This window comes from Aricia agestis, chromosome 6, assembly GCF_905147365.1.
Source record: "Aricia agestis chromosome 6, ilAriAges1.1, whole genome shotgun sequence".
NCBI lineage: Eukaryota > Metazoa > Arthropoda > Insecta > Lepidoptera > Lycaenidae > Aricia > Aricia agestis.
Genome location: NC_056411.1, coordinates 10,334,183 through 10,355,814, shown reverse-complemented (window position 1 = coordinate 10,355,814; position 21,632 = coordinate 10,334,183). Strand labels below are relative to the sequence as shown.

Below are 21,632 nucleotides of genomic sequence, written 5' to 3'. Positions count from 1 at the left end.
TCTGTGAAAATTACGGTCTAGCTACAGCGGTTCTTGATTAGCGAATGCAAATCTCGTGAGATTGGAGCTCAAGCGAGATCCCGCGAGTTTATGAATACAATACCGCGAGATATCGCGAGATTAGCAGTTTGGTGGGTTTTTTTGCAAATAATCACAATATTTGAATAAATTAGGAAAAAAAAGTAATAAATATTGTAAGTATTATAAGACTAGATGTCCCGCGCGGCTTCGCCCGCGTAAATTAGGAATTTTACAGAAAACGTACATTTTCCCATAAAAAATATTTCCCCCGTTTTTCCCATATTTTCCTTAAGTTTTTTTGGTCGTATTAGTCTTAGCGTGATAATATAATATAGCCTACTCGATAAATGATCTATCTAACACTGAGATAAGTTTTTAAATCGGACCTGTAGTTCCTGAGATTGACGCGTTCAAGCAAACATACTCTTCAGGTTTATAATATTAGGTAGGTATAGATTTTTTGTAATTATCGCTTGACAAACTCGAGTCTCGATCTCGATCGAGATTGACGCGTTCAAGCAAACATACTCTTCAGGCTTATAATCGGCAACGGGAAGACGAAGAGTACCGACGGGTTTTAGTGGGTAGGGCTGCGGTCACTTACCATCCTTACGGCCGCAGCGAGCCCCACATGCTCGTGGGGGAGTCCCCAATTTCCCCCGGGATGCGTCAATGCATTTCCCGTCGAAAAAAAAAAGGTATAGATTGTTTTTAATTATCGCTTGACAAACTCGAGTCTCGATCTAAAAGACTATGAAATGGTATAATATGGTAGTGATGATGATGATGAATATAATTTGCATAGTAGCATATGCTTTCTGTTCTTAAAACAACGCCGAAACTCCCAAACTTGTAACTATAAAGAATCAGGAGTTCTCTCAGCACCTTCCGAACCACGGTATACCAGGTATATCTCGGTGCAAAATCTTACTTGTTGGTAGCATATGCTTAGAATACTTCTCACGAAACCGAAGTCACCACATGTTTCCCTATAAGTTTTGAGGAGTTCCCTCGATTACTTATAGATCCTTCATCAGATCACCACTTTTGTGAATATAGTACCAAATTGGGATGATACCCTATATACCAAAAGAAAAATTTTGAAAATCGGTTAACAAACGGCGGAGTAATCGTTGAATATAAGAAAACGAACATAACACCTCCCCCCTTTTGAAAGTCGGTTAAAATTGTAGCCTATGTGTTATTCTGATGTATAAGCAATATTATTGTAAAGTTTCATTAAAATCCGTTTAGTAGTTTTTGCGTGAAAGAGTAACAAACATCCATACATCCACACATCCACACATCCATACATCCAAACAAACTTTCGCCTTTATAATATTAGTAGGATTAACATTCATTTTCACGAATTTTTCAATAGAATTTTATGCATCAAACATTGTTTGACGTATGTCTATAATTTTTAAGTAGTAAACTTTGACATATTACGTATCTACTATCTATCAATTATTAACAAACGTAAAAAACAACCAGTCTTCGCTTCTAATGTGCGCTTTTATACACTTGCGTGCAAAAAAATCGACCCACCTCTCTCCTTATGATTCAAACGGTAATAACTCAAGAAATATAATTAGTATTAAATAAATGTTGGTATCGTTTTAAAGGTAGTACAATAAGGATTTAATTAATGCTATAGTTATTGTAACTGTAAATCGTTTACTAATTCTACAGCCTTAAAACAAAAACCGGTCAGTTTGGCATAACATTTCAGTAGGCGATTAATGACATCTTTCTTGTAAAAAACACTAACAAATTGATTTCAATAGCTCGTAGTGCCACCCATTACCCTAATTTAGGTTTCTATCCGGGTTTTCCTTGACCTTATCAAAGTTACGAGTATGATGAACTCCTGAGCGATACTATGCCGATCTTCTTGTACAGCCACCCGGAGGTCCTAAAGGGTATCTGCGGCAAGAGTCCGGGCCCTGACCCTCCTTTTGAGTTCTCCCCATGGGTGCTCAATAGGATTAAGGTTAGGACTCCTTGCTGGCCAGTCCAAACCCGAAATTTCGACGTCGGAGAGAATATATTGACGAACTTTCGCAGCAACGTGCGGTCGAGCATTGTTCTACATCAATATGAAACCTTCATCAACAAAACCAGCACATGGCACCGCATGTTGTCCCAGTACGCCCTGAATGTAGCGATAGGTACTCAAAGTGCCAAGGCGCGGCCCGGTTACAAACTCAAGATTGGTTTATGCATCAAAAGAAATCTCGCCCCATACAGTCCCCGAACACCTACCAAATGGAAGCCTTTCGTCAATGCACGCCTGCGCAAATCATTCTCCTTATCTACGGTATGCTTTTCTGCGACCATCGTTAGCATAAAGACTGATTTAGCTTTCATCAGAAAAGAGCACGACCCGCCGTTGCTCCAATGAAAAATCAACATGAGAACGTGCGAAACTAAGCTGCACTTGACTGTGTGCTGGGGCTAATTTTGGACCGTTAGCGAGTTTTTGTGAAGTCAAACAGCTGCCTGCAAGTCTTCGTCGTACAGTCTACTCAATTACTGTAACTCATCGGACTTTTCTTGGCCGTCGTTGCACTTGAACTGAAATGAGATGTCGATTCCGTAAGGACGTTGACACCTTAAAACGGTCATCATGTTCAAATGTAGCCCAATGTCTTCCTGAACATGGTCGCATGGTAAAGTTTAGAGTCTCTAGAATACTTCGGTATACTCTTGTAAACGAAGTTCGACTTAAATTAAGACTTATAGCTACAACTCGTTGTCTAAATTCAGCTCTTAGCAAGCCCCTGCTTGAGAGGCTTTATTCGGAGTAATATCCATTTTGCCACAAATAAATTACGTTTAAAATGAAGTTAAATGAACAATAAATCAATAAAAATCGAAACAAAACAAAAACAATAAGATTTGACCGATCTTTCATACAGAACAAAACCGTTCAATTAACTCTCAACAATCATCTCAACAATAAAACAATCTCGCTAAAAAAGGCCGAGATCTCGCGAGAACGAGATTGCATTCCCTATTCTTGAGTTACAGCCTCAAGAGTCAAGACGGACAGACAGACGGACAGACATGGAAGTCTCAGTAATAGGGTCCCGTTTTTTACCCTTTAAGTACGGAACCCTAAAAATCAGTTAAAAAGCAAACTAGCTTCGTGTATAGTGGTGCCTTAATTATTATGAAAATTATATTAATGCGAACAAACAATGCCCTCTCAAATTTAATTTATGTAAGTTTTCTCACAAAAACAATTCGCCAAGAGCTACGTGTACGGAACTACTATTATAATTTCCAGATCGCTCTTAATCAGTTTTAAATTACGTAACCGTTTAAATTTATCTGAAAACAAATACAATTATAAGTAGTGACGGTCGCGTCGTGGCTGAATGAAGAGCTGGTCAGTTCTGTCGGAACAGCTGATTAGAGCACTCGTGTATCAGAAAATTCTTAGTAAGTACCTACTAAGCAATAAGCATTTCATCCATAATGATTATAGTTTATACCTACTAATATTTGAGCGTGTATGTCTATCTGTAATTAGCTCATTAATCTTCAGTGACGGATTAACCCTTAATTAGCATAATAAAGCAATAGCCTAGGGCATCACGTCTGAGGGGGCACCAGATGAAGCACAAAAAAAAATCGTCCTTAGGGCATCACGTCTCAACCTCACGTCACCAAAAACCACACCAAAAAAAGTTTCTAGAAAAAAACAGATGTTGGGGCCCACAGGCATGGATTGCTTAGGGCATCATAGTAGTCTTAATCCGTCACTGTTAATCATGCCATTTACCTATCAGATAATGTGCATTTGCATATATTTGCTAATGGCACTTTTTAGCCGCTAATGCCTATTTTGGTAATTAAACTAAATAAAATAAAATATATTTTTATTCAAAATAGGTAAGTAAGTAAGTATCATGAATACACTTTTTGAACGTCGAAGAAAGAACGTAGAAACTAAGGTCTAAGGCACACTGGTCACTGAGGCTACAATAAGTCAACCCGATACCAACCTACATAGATCAACAATATGAAACATAATTTTTCTTTATAGAATTAGCTACATCGAAAAAACCCGAATAAAGTAGGTAATGCACTTCCTTAGGAGTACTACGAGTAAGTTTGCTATCGGACATGTTGTTACAAATTAATTATTTATTGGTACTCTTAGATAAATGATTGGTATCGCGCGCGCGCAGTCATAGCGCGAGCGCGAGACCAATCATTCATCTAAGTTGGTACTCTTAGATGAATGATTGGTCTCGCGCGTGCGCTACGACTAGATACCGTCGGAGTACTTGAAAAATGCGGCAACAAACCATACGCCTGATGCGGCGTAACCGCGCCAGTCGCGCCGCAAGCTTCGGGTGAGGTAGATGTGTCGATAATTTTCGAAATTTTAAGTTACGTCCGTAGCAAAATGCCAGTTTGCGTAGTGAGACTATGCAATAATAACACTATAAGAAACAAGAAAGGTACTGGCATCACATACCATCAGTAAATATTATATAAATCGTCATAAGCACAGAAAAATAATATAAACCTGAAAATTCGGATCGGAGTACTGCTTGATGTTCAGTGTTGCCAGTTGCCATAAACTAAAAATTCCCATTTTTTTCTGAAATTGTGCTTTTTATTTATTTATTTATTTATTATATCTTTTTTATATATATACATAGAGATTAGTGGCTGAGTGGAGGAGCGCATTTAAATCTCTAGCTAGCGTAGCTGGTTTGAATCCCGCCAACGGAACAAAAAGTTTTCAAAGTTCCTAGATCATGAATGTGTATTAATGAATATGAATTAGGAGTATCATATTAAAATAAAAATCTTAAATACAGTTTATATTTTATGTACACAATACAGTAACAAAATATGAGAAAACAAATTTAACATTTGCTTTTTTGTGACTCATTCTTGACTTTCGTTAAACTTCCTACCATTGTTTTTGTATTGTTTTCTCATCAATATTGTACCCATTAGATTTCGTTGACCTAAACAACGTTGTTATTTTATCGCATTCTTTTCGAATAGACTTAAATCCAATGGTAAAGTTTATCTGGTGATTGAAAAATCAGCACTTACTATACAATAATAATAAATTACAAGACCACAGCAACTAATTTTTCCCCATTGATTAGGCACCAGTCAGTATCTGGCAACCCGATTATCTACGCACACAACAATATTTGTGCATTGTTTTACACACACTACAATATTGAGTTGCCGCATCCTGAAATCAAATTTTCTATACAGCGCGGTATCTAGTCGAGCGCGCGCGCGTGACCAATCATTTATCTAAGTTGGTACTGTATAAAAAATGAAAAACCCTGGATTTTATGGAATGATTCAGAAAATTTGCGCATTTATTAACGGCACCACGCGAAAAATCATAAAAAGTTTAATCTAGACACGCGCGGCAGCGTGCCAAGCCAAGTTCCAGCATAACAGAACTGGCCAGCAGCACCGAGTGTAATATTACACGAACTATTTGAGGCTACTTTTGACCCCCTCATAATTCAGAAACTATTTGACTGATACTGAGACTTTCGAGATCTAAATTTCATAAACACAGCTCAAACGGTTATTAAGATAAAATCTACATTTTTATCACTGACCTATAGATCAAAATTCTACCCAGTTCCATGACCTAGAAGGCCGAAGGAAATTTAGAATCCAGCTCGTTAATTGTGCATAAGCGTAGGGAAAAATCAAAAAATAAAAAAAATCAGTCAAGTGCGAGTCGGACAGAGCGAAACTAGGTAAAAATTGTGTTTATTGTATGGAGATCCCCCTTAAATATTTATTTTATTTTACTTTTATTATAAATTATGAAAGTAAAAATATAATCAAATATTTTGTGAATATTTCAAGTGCCACGTATATTGTAATATGGCCTATGGATAATGGGAGCTCCCCGTAAATATATTTTATTTGTGATGTGAAGAAACTTTATGAAATGAATGTGAAAGGTGACTTTATGAAGTGTGTCTGTCTGTCTGTTATCTGTTCACGCCCAAACTGATTGTACCGATTGTTCTTAAAGGTATGGAGAAATAGTTTGAGTCCCGGAATAGACATAGTATTCTTTTTTATTAATCTCTGTCTGTCTGTCCGTCTGTCCTTCTGTCCATCTTCCTCATCATCTTTTTTGGTAAAAGGTGGCCCCGTGCGAGTTTCTTACGCCGGTTCTTCTCGGCGGGGTAGTTCCCGAACCGGTGGTGGCCTCATGTAGACACGACGTTCTAAAAGTGTCAACTTGGTAACCTATTTAGAAATAAATATTTTGATTTTGATTGATCTGTCTGTCTGTTCGTCTTTCCGTCTATCCGTCTATCCGTCTGTCCGTATATCCGTCTGACCGTCTGTCCGTATATCCGTCTGTCCGTCTGTCCGTCTATCTGTCTGTCCGTCTGTCCGTCTGTTCATCTGTCCGTTCGTCCGTCCGTCTTTCTGTCTGTTCTTTAGACAGCTATAATATTTAGCTACCTAACATCCGCACAATAAGTTGTACCCTATAGTAATTAATGGTTGGAAATACACTTGTGTTATACCGTATTATTGCAATGCCTCCTGATGGTAGCTGCTTTTTCAATTCGCTTGGATTTTCTTTGTTTTGCTAGATTAGATTTCACTTGGCTGATTTTCATTAGAACTGTTCAATAACTTTATGAAATGACTGATGTAATGAAAACTGGCCAAGTTAGATCTAATCTACTTTAAGATCTTACATTATTTATATAACATCAATTATGGTAGATATTCAATAAAGCAAAGAAATAGACTTTTATTTTGTTCATGATTTATTAAAATACGTTCAGTAGTTTTTGCGTGAAAGAGTAACAAACATCCATACATCCACACATCCATACATCCAAACAAACTTTCGCCTTTATAATATTAAGTAGGATAGTAGTAGGTACCTACCTAGATAATTAATCTCATCTGTGACATCCTACCCAGCAATGTTCATATAATATTTTAATCTTATCTTTTGTATATTATGTTATTATACTATTTATATATAATAGTTATTATACTAACAACAGTGTCACTGATGATACAGACTTGAGACAGGTTGTAGGTATAAGGTAAGTAATCGTTCTCATTATATTAGACACCTGTACCTTTGGCAGCTCTGGATTTATGTATAGGCAGTATAGGCCATGGCCTATGGGCGGCTGCGTCCTAGGATGGCGGCAGAGTTCGTACATAGGGGCGGCAAAATGAAAGTGGCCTAAACTCATAAAAAATATAAATCCGGCCCTGACCTTTAGTCTAAACCACGAGATGATGTCAAATCCCCAGCATTTCTAACAGAGGCGGCATAAGGCGTGGGCGATGTGGGCCACCGCCACATGACAGCCTCGCCACTCGCGGTCCAAGGGTGCCTTGCGCCCCGAAGGCCCATATTTCTGCTAAGCCTAATCTGCTACTCTGTATATTAGGGTTCCGTGCCCAAATGGTAAAAACTGGACCCTGTCTGTCTCCAGGCTGTATCTCAAGAACCGCTATAATTATCTCCCATGGGGGGGCTCCCATTATATGTATAACAAAAGTGGTGGTGGCAAAAGGTAGGCACTTGAAAATTTCACAAAATCCTGATTTGTATATTTACTTTAAAACTAATTAATAATACAATGGGGGGGCTCCTATACAAAAAACACAATTTTCAGCCTATTTTTTCTCTATAACGGTACGGAACATTTCCTGCGCGAGTCCGACTCTCACTTAACCGATTTTTTAAACATGTTTTAATCGAGTACAAACGCTAATAAATCCTTCAATGTTATGAAACTTTTAAACAGTAGGACAGATGTTTTTTTACATGCATTATGTAATTATGACAAGAGTTTGCTATTATTAACCAATTAACTACGGCTGCACAGCATATTCCACGGAAGATCTCATACAAAAAGACCAGGCTATGTAATTATATGGATTGGGCAATTATACTTACTGTATACATAATTAATTTGTGTTACAACTGTTTACATACCTACTTTGTATAATGTATATATCTACAACTCTCGACGCATCCGTGGTTCAGTAGTTAAGACTTAAGAGCGTGACTCCTTGAATGTGGTCCTGGGTTGGACTCCCGCGTTGGAAAAATGTAGTTTCTCACAAAACATCCCTACCAATATTATATTTTAATATATATATATTTTTTTAATATATATTCTATGGACGCTTCACACCACGTCAGTCTGGTCCCGTGCTAAGTACCTAAAGGACTTGTGTTACAGGTACCAGACAACGGAAATATATTTAATACTTTTATACTATACATATATTTAAGATTTTTATTATATCATACGAGTACACATATTTAATACACATCCAGACCCGGGAACATTTAAAACATTTTGTTCCGTCAGCGGGATTCGAACCCGCGACCCCCGCTTGAGTTGCCACACACTCAACCAATTGAGCCACAGAGGTCATAAATGAGGTTATAAATGCGAAATTGTGTCTGTCTGTCTATCTGTTACATTTTCACGCCCAAACCGCTCAACCGATTTTCATGTTTTTTATTTTTTATTTTATTAAATAAGGGGGCAAACGAGCAAACGGGTCACCTGATGGTAAGCAACTACCGTCGCCCATGGACACTCGCAACATCAGAAGAGCTGCAGGTGCATTGCCGGCCTTTTAAGAGGGAATACGCTCTCTTCTTGAAGGTTTGCAGGTCGTATCGGTCCGGAAATACTGCTGGTGACAGTTCATTCCAGAGTTTTACAGTGCACGGCAGAAAGTTACGCGAAAAACGCACTGTGGAAGACTGCCACTCATCAAGGTGATGAGGATGGTATGTTTTTCGCGTGGGACGATGGCGAAAAGTTGCAGGTGGTATGATTCCGAACAATTCCTCAGAGCACTCTCCGTGATACAACCGATAGAGGATGCATATATATGTGATATAGGCTATATATTTTATACCCGTGCGAAGCCGAGGCGGGTCGCTAGTATTAAATATTTAAGAGGGGCTCCCATACAATAGGAAACAATTTTTGGACTATTTTTGCCCTATAACGGTACGGAACCCTTCGTGTGCGAATCCAATTGGTACTTGGCCGATTTTTAAATGTCCGTACAGTTACTCATGCACATACGGTTTTTTCGCAACATAGTCGGTATATATACCAACCTAGTATAACGACGATATTAAGTATTATGTAACAAAGTATTAAAATCTAACAAACAGAATGATACTAAGCAACACTTAAATGATACCATCGACCGATACCACTGTATGCTAATTGCTAATGTTGGTTCGTCGCTCTGTTAAGTGTTCACAGTTTAATATAATATTTATAAGTACGTCTTTTTTAGTGGCTGTAGTCGGACGAAATAGAAAATAGTAGGCTCGAAAAGCGTGACTTCGCGTGTATAGGTACTTAGGACCTGATCCAAGGGGGGCGAGCCGGGCATTTGCCTAGAGAGTAGAGCAGCAGAAAGTGGGGGGCGGCAAAATTGACTTCTTCATAATATTATCTTGAATCTTCCAACCTGGCTATTAGCCATCCACCACCCAAGTCTAAGAATTTTACCTTCCAACCTTCTTCAGGTTGGATAGTGGAAATATTTAAGTAAGTATTTTACTTTAATATTCCCCCATTCCCAACAAAAGTAGCTTGTGATTGTGACTTATTTGGTTTTCATGCAAAGGGCGCGGGCGACGAAAATTATATATGCCTAGAGCGGCTAAATAGCTAATATCGGGTCTTGTGTATATTATTTCTCTGCTACAAATGCAAGTGACCTTAGAGGCCTATAAAAATCTTTCGATCTTACTACAAAATATTTAAACACCCGTTGAGCAGTTTAAGAGAAAAATTCAGTACAAAATGCTCTCTAAACAACTGTTCAACAGATGTTTAATCTTTTCTGGTAAGACCGTTTAAGTTTAGACTTTAGACCATTGATTCCCAAAGTGGTCCAGGTGGACCCCCAGGGGTCCACGGGAGCCCGACAGGGGTCTACGCTTGTGTGGAAAAAAATGGGGGTCCACGAGTCGTTAACGGGGGTCTATAAAAATATATTAGGTGACCCGACTTGACTTCCCTGTGTGATGATTTTAATATTTGATTTGAAGATTCAAATGATGTTAAACAAACTATGCTATAAAAATTATAATATTTATTGGATAATTTATCAAAATCGACTCATTATATTTATTATTTGTCAAATATAAATAGATCACGTATCGCACACACTTATCGCAAAAACATAATAAATAATAACAAATAGAATATTATTACAGCTAATTAGTTACTTACATAATATTATACAACATTTATAAACTTATTGTAATAATTACTAAAATATAAAACAAAGGGACAAAAAAAAAGAAGACAATAATATAAGTAAGTATATAAAATGCTATGAAATATTACCGTCCACATTTTTATTTATTTTGAAATTTTGTCACACAATACATCATTTTTAATTATTATTGTAAGAATAAAGAAGGAGTTTGGTGCTGGCTGCTTCATAATTAAGCCTGAATAAATTAGATAAAGTATTTACATAATACTTACTAGTGAGCACTTGTTGCCAAAATATATTTAGTAAATTACTTTTAATAAGCCCAAGGCTTTACAACATGAGATTAAATGTAGCCTAGGTGATAATCTTGAGCATTTAACTACTGCTGTAGGTATATAATATTATGGACACACCCATGCAAATCGCGTAGTCATTAATTCTATTCCTGATTAAGGCGACGCCTTGATAATTTGGCTGTGGCGATATCCATTTTTCTCAACAATGACTAAAGCAAGGTACTAATTATGTATTCTGTGCTAAAGCTAAGAAATTAAAGTTCATTGTCAGTATTCATCTTTGAATTACCCATAGCTTATAGTTGGGGAGGGGAAGAGGGGATTTCGGGATTTTGGTGGGACGCTCGAGCTACTCCTAGCTCGAGCGTGTCAAATTAAGCTTGTAGGTATAAGCTTCCGCCATGTGCCTTGTTATCATGGTGTATCAATCAGATTTCTCATGTGGTGGGTTAATTTTTTTTTTACATTGAAATGTCATCGGATCTGTCAGATTAAAATACTGGATGTTTAGTATACCCCAAAGAAGCTTCCATATAAAGCACTGACGATTCAAAGGTTTGGTAAGCCTGTAGGTACATTTTAAAATATATAAAAAAGTAAAGCTTCATATTTTCCAAAAACGCTCTTATTATTTTTTATCAGTTTTACCTAATGTACAACACCTACTAAGTCTCCATGACGCTAGAGTGACTACAAAAATAGCACCCTCCCCTCCTATACTATTAACAACATTAATCAAAAAGACCTCTAAAGCATGACTGATGAGACATGATCGATACTTAAGGAGAGTACTCGGTACTTGATTCTCATTATAATGGGCATTGTCAAAAAAAAATCACATGTACTTTTTATATTTTTTTTCGTTAAAATAGAGTATTTTAAGAATATAAATTAAATCATTTCGAAATTCATTGGCAAGTTTTTTCTCAATAAATTTTTAAAGTTTCGCTCTGACGTCATCATCGGTCGCCAATCGACCTCTGCATATGTTTTAAATTTCCTTTCAATCTTATTTATAATGGCTGGTTCGTCAAATGCAAGTTCTCATTATGTGAAAGCTGATACGAGAAGCTCACCAAAAGTTGGAAACGTAACGTTGGTCGAATTTATTGCTAATTTAACGCCATTGAAGGTCAAACAAAGGTTAAACGTATTTGTTCAAAAATATAAGTAACTAATGGGTATTTTTTTCGTTTATGTACAGAAAAACGATCCCTGATCTTATTCCTCGAAATGTTTTTGTAATGAGCAAAATTAAAAAAAAATGGACAATCCCCATTATGTAATAAAATTAGGTAGGTAAGTACCTACTTAATTTTTTAACCAAATTTTAAAAAACAGTATTGGGTGTTTCATATCGCAGCCCGAAACATCACAGATGTCCCAAACGCTACACCTTGCAATTTTAAAGCAATAACTCATTTCGTTAGGGTTTATCCTCAGTCAGACATTTGTTAAGACAAACCTAATTAAGGAATAAAAACCCATTTAAATATAATTTTGGGAAATAAATATTTCAAATGTCATTGTTGAACTAAACTGGAACTTTGTCCGCTTTTTGTCAGTAAATTATCTAGAAATTACTTTGAATGTTTAGTATTTTTCACCTTAATAATTTTTATTGAAAACAAGTACTTAAGTAATTAAAATGCTGTTTTTGTTTTTTTTTTCAAAATTCATAATAATAGGTAAGTACACATACAATAATTGGATTGACACAATTATACTGAAAAAATGCAATTTTAAAGGCCGCTCTACATGTTGGCCGTGTTTGCCGAACAGAAGGGGACGGCGCTATACCAGAAAGAAAGACGCAAATAATTCAATCTCTTTTTTTAGTATAGCGCCGTCCTCTTCTGTTCGGCAAACACGGCCAACGTGTAGAGGCTGCTTTAAACTTACAGGCTAAGCGCATCTCCAACCACTCCATTTGAATCTGATAATAATAATTAATATTGTAAGACTTTCATGAGTTTCAACCATAGTACGAGATCGTTCGGCAAACATGCAACGAAGAGGAAGGCGCAATAATTCGATTTTTAGGTCTATTTGGTGGGACGAGGACCGAGGGCGGGTGCGCGTCTATCAGGGCTATCAGGCTATTGGCAGATTGCGATCAAACGGTTACACGTTATTGGTAGCTGTTGTCCGTTATTGGCAGATGTTGTAGTTTGTAGTACACATGCGCCGATGCCTTTCAGTTTCACCGAGCAATCTTGCAATTGTGCGCGTAACCTATAGAATTTCATATAGACAAACGATCCACAAAAAATATTCGCTCACTACTCACTGCAGCTCCTCGCACTGCCGGCAATATTTCCCTCAATACTTCTGCGGCAGAAACGACGGGATTGAGTGTTTGCACTCAGCTCCTGCTCAACTTACCGCGTTGGGCAGGGGCTGCGGCATGACGAGTGGCAGCGCGCGTGACCATTAATCTTCACAATAAAATATTTCCAGAACAATGCCCGAGTGTAAAGGGTTTCCGCTGGAGCTGGAGTACAAGAAGAACACTGGCATAACGGCCGAAGACATCGCTAAGTTGAGACAATGGCTGAAGACACAGCCGCATCTACCTGAGCCGCATATAACAGGTGATGTTTTGAAAAATTCACAAGAAATTGAGAGATTAAGGGCCTGTTTCACCACTTCCTGATATGTACCGGATAGGTTATCCACCAATTAACTTGACAGATAGAGTATGGAGATTCCGTTAAATAAGTGTGGATAGCCTATCCGGCACTTTATCAGGAAGTGGTGAAACAGGCCCTAAATATATCAGATAGATTTTACAATAAAGAACGTATTAAAAATTATGGGTAAAAAACTGTTGCTGCATTCGATAATAACGCCAGGGAAGTCGGTAATCAAAAATAGTGACATTTCGCTAATTAGAGACCACGTGGGCAACTTATTACTTTTTTTTATAAATATTAGGTAATCATGCCTTTACCAAACCTAGGAATAACTTTAAGCCCGTGCAACTGAGTGCTGACTCTATGCAAGTACCACGTAATAAGTACCGGTGTTAACATTTCAGACCTGGACCTGATCCTGGCATTCCACAGCTGCAACAGGAGTACCGAGGTGACGAAGCAGGTGCTGGACCTGCACTACACACTCAACACTCTCTTCACCAACTTCTTTAGCAACCGGACATTTGATGCCAAAATACAAGACATGTTGGACAACATGTAAGTTAACACAGTGACGTTGGGGCGTCTATAGCTTCAGTTGACTACTACTCAATCTACAACAGATAGGTACTAACCACAGACATAGATCAAGATAGATACCGCATGTCGCTCCATTTGTATGAAAACGAGCGTGTCACTTTTTTCCTACCTACTGTGACGTACCGAGGATAAGAATCGTGTTCATTATCTTGGCCAACGTTTCTATGTGAATTTCTACAGCTCAACACGGCACTTTTAGGCATTTAGGCATTTCTAAAATTCCGATAGACGTCCGATTCTGATAGCAGACTAAAGAACATACTTTCGAAAGACGAGCATTGCTCGTCGTTAGGGAACGCGATATGGCACGCAAAGTACATACACATGCGGTATCTATCTTGTATTTAACGTTAACAATTTTGAACTAACATTGGCCTAAAAAATATTCCTAAAACAGCTGCGCATTGCATGCTAAAATTTAGAAAAAACAATAAATTAGTTATAGGTATAGGAAGTTCGTTCGAATCCTTTTATTATCATAACTAAGTTTAAACATTATCATTTATCACACAAAGCTGATTGACGGATATATCAACATAAACATCGAATTCCCTACAACAATCTTCTGGCTAAACATAGTGAAAGTTCCAAAAGTTTCAGATATTCTGTCAGAGAACTGAAGATTCAGCTATCTGGTACCGACTTCAAAATGATGAAGATTGAGTTCAGAAATAGTTGAGGTTTAGCCGAATTTAGTTCATATTATAAGGATGTTATTATTGTTTTTACCTTGGATGTCGGTTTGAATTTTTTGTTAAAAATAATAATTTCCTATACTAATTATTCATCTGTGGTCACCGCCGTTGGTTTCACATTTACTTTATTAATATTTATGTAAGATTGTTTGGAGACCCTAATAAACGAAAATAAAATAAATAAACCCTTATAGGGCTTCATGACTTCTACGGGACGCATTACACACGCCTAGTTATAGGCACCCCTCCTTGAAGGATTTTTTAAAAACTCAGCTCCAACGGGATTCTATTGATCTATGCCAAGAATATTACAATTTGCATGTAATTTAAGCTATGGATAAAAGTTTAGAGATATAATTAAAAAATATATATTTTCAGTTTGTTCGCCCCTCTGCCTACTCGAACTCCCAGCGGCGACGCCATACTCTACATGAGGATTTTGAACACCGACGTCAAAGTCTTTAACATTGAAACTTGGATCAAGTAAGTTATAAGATAATAGTCCAAGATCCCAGAACAATCAATCATTAGGTACCAATTTTCTGATTAAACCACGATTAAACATTATATTGTCTGGTGCGCTTTGTAGTGTTTGTCATATTATTATGAAACGGGCTGTAGGCTTACAACGGGTATTATAGAATATAATTAGTCAGATGAATAATGGCAGTGACCAAGTATATCCTAAATACAAACATTATTCAGCCGAAAGTATAAGCGAGAACGCAAGTAAATATTAGTAGAGAATATAATGCTAAATATAAGTAAGTATTCAAAAAACGTTGTTCTATCCTACCGTACCGTGTGAGTTATCGCAACAATTCCTTCTAACAAAATAATAAGCATATAGCCTATTATTATAATTGAGTTATTTTCCATTGCGCGATCCACAAGCATGCAGGACGCAGGTATACAAAGCATAATCATTTTAAGTAGGTATTACCAGGAACCAAAATTTTGTACTTTTTTTTGTAGCTCTGCCCCCCTAGACAAGTGGCAAAACGCTAACAACGCTACAAAATGTATGCGATTTGACATAAGTCATCGCTTCGCTAGCGAATACTAATGTCAAATCCATACATTTTCTAGCGTTAGCGTAAGCGCAAGCGTTAGCGTTTTGCCACTTGTCTAAGGGGGCTGGGATCTTAATCTATATATTTTGACCCGTGGCACACCCTGGTTACCAAACTTTATAAAGATTGATGGATGGCAGTAATTAAGCACACTACCTACAAGACATAATTACTTTGATGGGATGTGACAAGGGTTGATTGAAGCCTAAACCAATAGAGAAATTCTTAATTAAAATGCTACAAGATATATTATGATACCATGGGTAAAATTTGATGTACGATCATAGAAATTGGATCATCAGCAGATGGTGGACCTACGTGGATGATGGTTATTTCGTTGATTATAGAGAGATATTTCAAGATGATGTTAGTCGTCGGCTGGGCTTAAGAGGACGACTAACCCAGAAATTTAAACATCGTCCCTCTCTCTTCACACTCACGCCCGGCCCGTCTTTCATATACAAAGTGTATTTTATATATATATCATTTGGCGATGAAGACGACGCGTATTCATCGCCAAATTAGTTTTTTCTCAATAACTCGATAAATAATACATTTTAAAAATCCGCTAAGTCGGTTTCTCAATAATAAAATTTTAAAAAAATGTGTTTAAATATTAACTTAGTTCAATGCACGGTTATGGCAATAAATGAAAAATTCGTGAAAATTAGATGCATCTTTGTGATTTTTTTCTATCGAGAAAATTTTAAGACATCGTGTTTTTGCTCAGATCAAATTCTTGGACATATAATGTAGTATCTAATTTTAGAAAATGAAAAAATTTAGGGGGCTTATTTTCAAGTATAAAAAATAATTATAAAATAGAAAATTTTGGGTTAGTCGCCCCATTAACACAACTCGACTAAATTACGTTTGCCTGCCATCAATGAATTATATCTCTGTCAGTACCTATACCGATAAAAAGAAAGGTACACAATATATTGGTACTAAAAGTTTGTTCTTCTTCTTAAAAAAACTTCAATTTTCAGGGGTTTCTTCATGGTTATGGACTTGGTGCAGTACGAGGAAGGCACCTGGCCTGGCTTCCAGATAATCGTGGACTTTGAAGGCTTGGGCTTGGGTCATATCACCAAAGTCGACGTCACCAACATGCGTAGCGTCCTTTATTACTTACAAGTTAGTACAAAATATTTAGAAATAAAGGGGTGATTTCTAAATCTGACCTAACCTTAGTAGCGCCATGTTTTGTTGTTATTTTGGTGATCCATAATAAATGTAAGCGATTAGAAGCAGATTCATCTTCTAATTTAAATAACGTAAAGTTTCACGTTGTAAAACAATGTTAACCTCCGACGAATCCTTCTTCTAAGGGTCAATTCAGACCACAACGCGAAGCGTAGATGCATATCCAAAGTCGTATTGCAAATCTGTCAAATCTACGCGTCGCGTTGCAGACTGCGGTCTTAATTGGCCCTTAGATGAATCCTTCTACAAAGTACCAAACTATAACCCACCTTTCCAGGAAGCTCTATTCGCGAAGCTCTCTGGTCTCCACTACATCAACGCGCCGAGCTGTATCGACGTGCTGCTGGCGATGATCAGACCCTTCATGAAGAAGGAGCTGATGAAGATCTTCCACGTCCACACGGCGCCGGTCTCGGAGCTCGGTAGTTTCTTCCCGGTTGAGGCGTTGCCCAAGGAGGCCGGAGGGAAATATAAGACTTTCGAGGAGTGCAAACGTGAGTGTCCGATATAATTGTACTATCAGAAAAGTTTATACGTAGGAGAGCCATGCTTTGGCATGAATGGGCCGGCTCGACCGGAGAAATACCACGTTCTCACAGAAAACCGGCGTGAAACAACGCTAGCGCTGTGTTTCGCCGAGTGAGTGAGTTGACCGGAGGCCCAATCCCCTACCCTATTCCCTTCCCTACCCTCCCCTATTCCTTTCTCATCCCTACCCTTCCCTATTACCCTATTCCTTAAAAGGCCGGCAACGCACCTGCAGCTCTTCTGATGCTGCGAGTGTCCATGGGCGACGGTAGTTGCTTTCCATCAGGACTTAGGTGACCCGTTTGCTCGTTTGCCCCCTTATTTCATTAACCCTCGATCACTCGCGCAGTTTTTAGCCCCGCGAGCGCTCGCGGGGTGTTGTGGCCACCCCACATATTCTAAGTGATTTTTATGCAATATAATATCAGTCAACGAAATTAAACCAGCATATTATTATTTTGTCTGGTTTGATGTATGTAAATAAGAAAATTTAAATTGTATAATCAACTTTATTGCTGTTCTATAAAACATTAAAGTATCAGCCTTTTTTTAGTCGTAATATTGGGATATTTTCTCAAAACAGACAAAAAACAAATACTTCTAGCTTTTTCACATAAATTTTCTCATTCAAAATCGTAAATATAAGGTCTAATTTATTAAATAAAATAAAATTTTCTTATTTTTCCGAACAGGAACTGAAAATTAACTTCATATGTTTTTGGCCCATACATTTTTTGCGAAAATTACAGTTACTCAAGGTTATGGTGTCTTTACTTAATTATACAACATTACTTTTTTGATTGTGACATTCATTCGGTGCTTGGTTCAGGAGCATTCAACATCATCTTGAGTGCTTTGGGCAACCCTGGTTGTACATATCTTTTTTCAAGGTGGCCCTGAAGTATGCTCAAACCCAATGATTCCACAAACTCAGACCTTTTCATGCTAGCTTGCGATTGCGCCATATTCCAATTGTAGATAACATTTTTATTTATGCCATACGTATACTACTAGGACCTTCAAATCCAGCCTCTTCTACTTTAGACTCTTCATTTGCTGAGAGACCGGTTTCCTGCACGATATAATTTGTTGCTAATAGTTTGTGTATTCTCAAAACACTCGAAATATTTCGTGTAAACATCGCTCGAGTCATACAACTTACAAGTGCTAGGGACCGGTAGATGTCCGAATTCGTACACAAATTCACCTCCTATTGGTGGATATGTAGCAAAGTATTCGTGCTTGTGTTTCTTTTATGATGTAATTCCCTACTTATAAGTTAATGTGTTTAAAAGAAACTATTTATAATTTCGTTAAATTAGAGTATCTTGTACAAATGTATATTCTATGGAGTTGCTGAATTTTATCAGAACTTTTGTTCTATTAAAATTTTATCAGAACTTTTGTTCTATTATGTAGTTTATATACGTTTTAGGATAATTACGTTTATTATAATATGGGAACTAATTTTTTGAGCGGTTGTTTAAATATTTGAGGTGTTATTATGATCAGTTTAAAAAAATATTGAGCAGTTATTTAATTTTATGGCGGTTGATTAATTATTGCAACTGTACAACATGGAGAGTAATAAATAAATAATTGGGCAGTCCAATAACTGAATGAGACATAAAAATGATGGAATGAGCAGTTCGATAACGACTTAACAGAAGGCCTACTTAACCACGGATACCGTAGCGGGGGGACGGGCCCCCCGCCAAAACAAAAACAAACACAATCCAGAAAGTTCAAGAGTAGGTTAGGTTAGAACTTAGACCACAACAGAGAGGGAGCCCAGCGAGCGCAGCGAGCGTGCTGCAGCAGCAGCCGGCGACCGTCTTACTTTCGCTTTATAACGGTACGGAACCCTCCATGGGCGAGTTCAACTCGCACTTGGCCGATTTTATTATAGTTTACCATCTCATTGTTTAAAAAACTGCTTAGAATGAGATTTCTTACTGGCAAATTCTGATTCGTTACTGCCCACACGTAACCACTCATTCATTAATTTTTACCGCTCATTTAATTATTTTATTGTTCAATAATGTTTTCAATGATCCATTTCATTATTTTTATAACTCATTTTTGTTTACTTTACTGCTTAGTTTTAACTGCTAAACTAGTTATTACACGTGCCATTTATAATTTTTAACTTACCAAAACTGCAATTTACAACTGCCCCTTTAAGTAAGTGCCTTATAATATTAATATTTAATACAATAAATAAATACATCTTCTTATCTTCATAAATTATTTAAAATTCTCGTGTCCTTACTCCTCCGAAACGGTTTTACTGATTATACTCCCATTAATCCTTCGATCGTGGATTCTTGGAAATCTATTGTTATTCTATTGTGTCTCGCTCACCGGTGAGCTTGTAATAAGATACGTAGAATAATATAGTGTATTAATTATTCTACGTATAGTACGCGATAGTTTACTAGGTAACTAAAAAGAGTGAAATTAGTATTTTAACAAAAAATTAAAACCGACTTCCAAGGTAAAAACAATAATAACATCCTTATAATATTATGAACTAAAAAGTATTAAATAATTTTTCCAATCAAATAGTGCCTTTTTCCGTATTCGGCTACAACTCAACTATCTCTGTACTCAATCTTCATAATTGTGAAGTCAGTGCCAGTTACAAAAGTTTCTAATATTCTGGCAAATTAAAGATTCAGCTATCTGGTACCGACTTCAAAATGATGAAGATTGAGTACAGAAATAGTTGAGTTTTAGCCGAATACGGAAAAAGGCACTATTTGATTGGAAAAATTATTTAATACTTTTTAGTTCATAATATTATAAGGATGTTATTATTGTTTTTACCTTGGAAGTCGGTTTTAATTTTTTGTTAAAAAAAATAATTGTCAAACCTAGTCGACAAGTGACGAGTTTACATTACGTTGACAAATATCACAGTATAGCAATATGACATGCTATACTGTGCAAATATCGACCAAATGACGTAGGTCTGTCAACTGCCTATGAATCAAGTTCTTCAATGGTACTTTTTTAGCCAACCATTTTTTATTGTTATGTTAAGCTGATGTTTGGATCTAAGCTACATAATATCATAAGATATTTTTATGACTGAGTTGCGACTTGCGTGAACTATAAGAGCTGCAAAGTCCTGAATAATCTATACCTATAACCGTCCTCTCTCACCGTCACCTCTATGTCAATATTTTTGCTCAGAGATTGTTAGCAGGCACCAAGCTATATCGGTCATTAGAGGATCGAGCATGTAGCGCCTTAAAGTTATTCTAAATATACCCATCTTTTCTCGTGTTCTTGCAAGAAGGAAATTTTATTGCAGTTAGGGTCGCTTTTACTCCTTCAAAAACTCTTTTTTCGTTCTTCTTTTTTAGTTTTACTCCTTCTTTTAAAAGAAATACTCATTCATTATTATTGTTTGTTACAGAGGACATAACAGCTAAGATCAAGAACAGCAACGCATTCTTCGAGCAAGAGAGCCTGAAGAGAGTTACGGAGAGTCTACGGCCGGGCAAACAGAAGACCATATCAGACATCTTCGAAGGTGTTGAAGGATCATTCAAGAAATTAGACATAGATTAAAAGAGTTCGAACCTTTTTGTATCGAGCGTGGCATACCTAATTAGTTTCAAGTACTTAAAAAGGACATATTTTCGTGTACACCTATGAAACATACGTCAGTCGATAGTAGAGAAAATAATTACAAACAACAAAAACTCTTTGACAAAATTATTAAATTATTTATCTAAAATGTTACTTATTTTACATTTTAAAACTGAAATAACTCAGAAAGTATATTATTTACGACATTTTGTCAAAGAGTATTTATTGTTTGTAAACTTCTTCTCTTTCGATTGGCGTATGTTTCATAGGTGTACACCAAAATACGAAAGGTATGCCAATAAAGTTGGTTGTTCTTTAGACTAGTGATTAAATAACTAGCACAGAATATATTATATTAGTAGTACCAATAACTAGTAAGTATTTCACAGCTTTTGTTATTATAATTTATAGGTAAAGAGCCAGCGAGAGCCAGACTTTCGTAATAGTATAAAAGCTGAAAGTTATCCTGTATAATGTAATATGACCACATAATATGGAAGTTTGGTCGCGGTTACTTTAAAAGGCATCTACTATCTAGTTCTGAAGGCCTACCTAATATTCGATATAGTATAAAGCTCATATAAACAAAAAGGGCTAGCTGTCGCTGGCTCTTGGACTATTTTGTGTGTTTGATATTTCTAAGTTATATTCAGTTTTATTTCGTAAACATTGTTGTTATGTTTAGTCTTAGATAAAATTATTAAG

The 21,632-nt window shown here is 36.8% G+C and overlaps 1 protein-coding gene across 1 annotated transcript; it reads left to right on the top strand.

Moving 5' to 3' along the window:
• Positions 1 to 3,424: 3,424 nt before the first annotated feature.
• LOC121727761 (alpha-tocopherol transfer protein-like) lies at positions 3,425 to 21,261 on the top strand. Its single transcript, XM_042115747.1, has 8 exons — positions 3,425 to 3,468; positions 13,050 to 13,183; positions 13,630 to 13,783; positions 14,899 to 15,003; positions 16,583 to 16,730; positions 17,077 to 17,293; positions 20,752 to 20,907; positions 21,242 to 21,261. The coding sequence occupies exons 2-7, from the start codon at positions 13,054 to 13,056 to the stop codon at positions 20,904 to 20,906; spliced, it is 909 nt and encodes a 302-aa protein (XP_041971681.1). The 5' UTR covers positions 3,425 to 3,468; positions 13,050 to 13,053; the 3' UTR covers position 20,907; positions 21,242 to 21,261.
• The last annotated feature ends 371 nt before the right edge of the window (positions 21,262 to 21,632 follow it).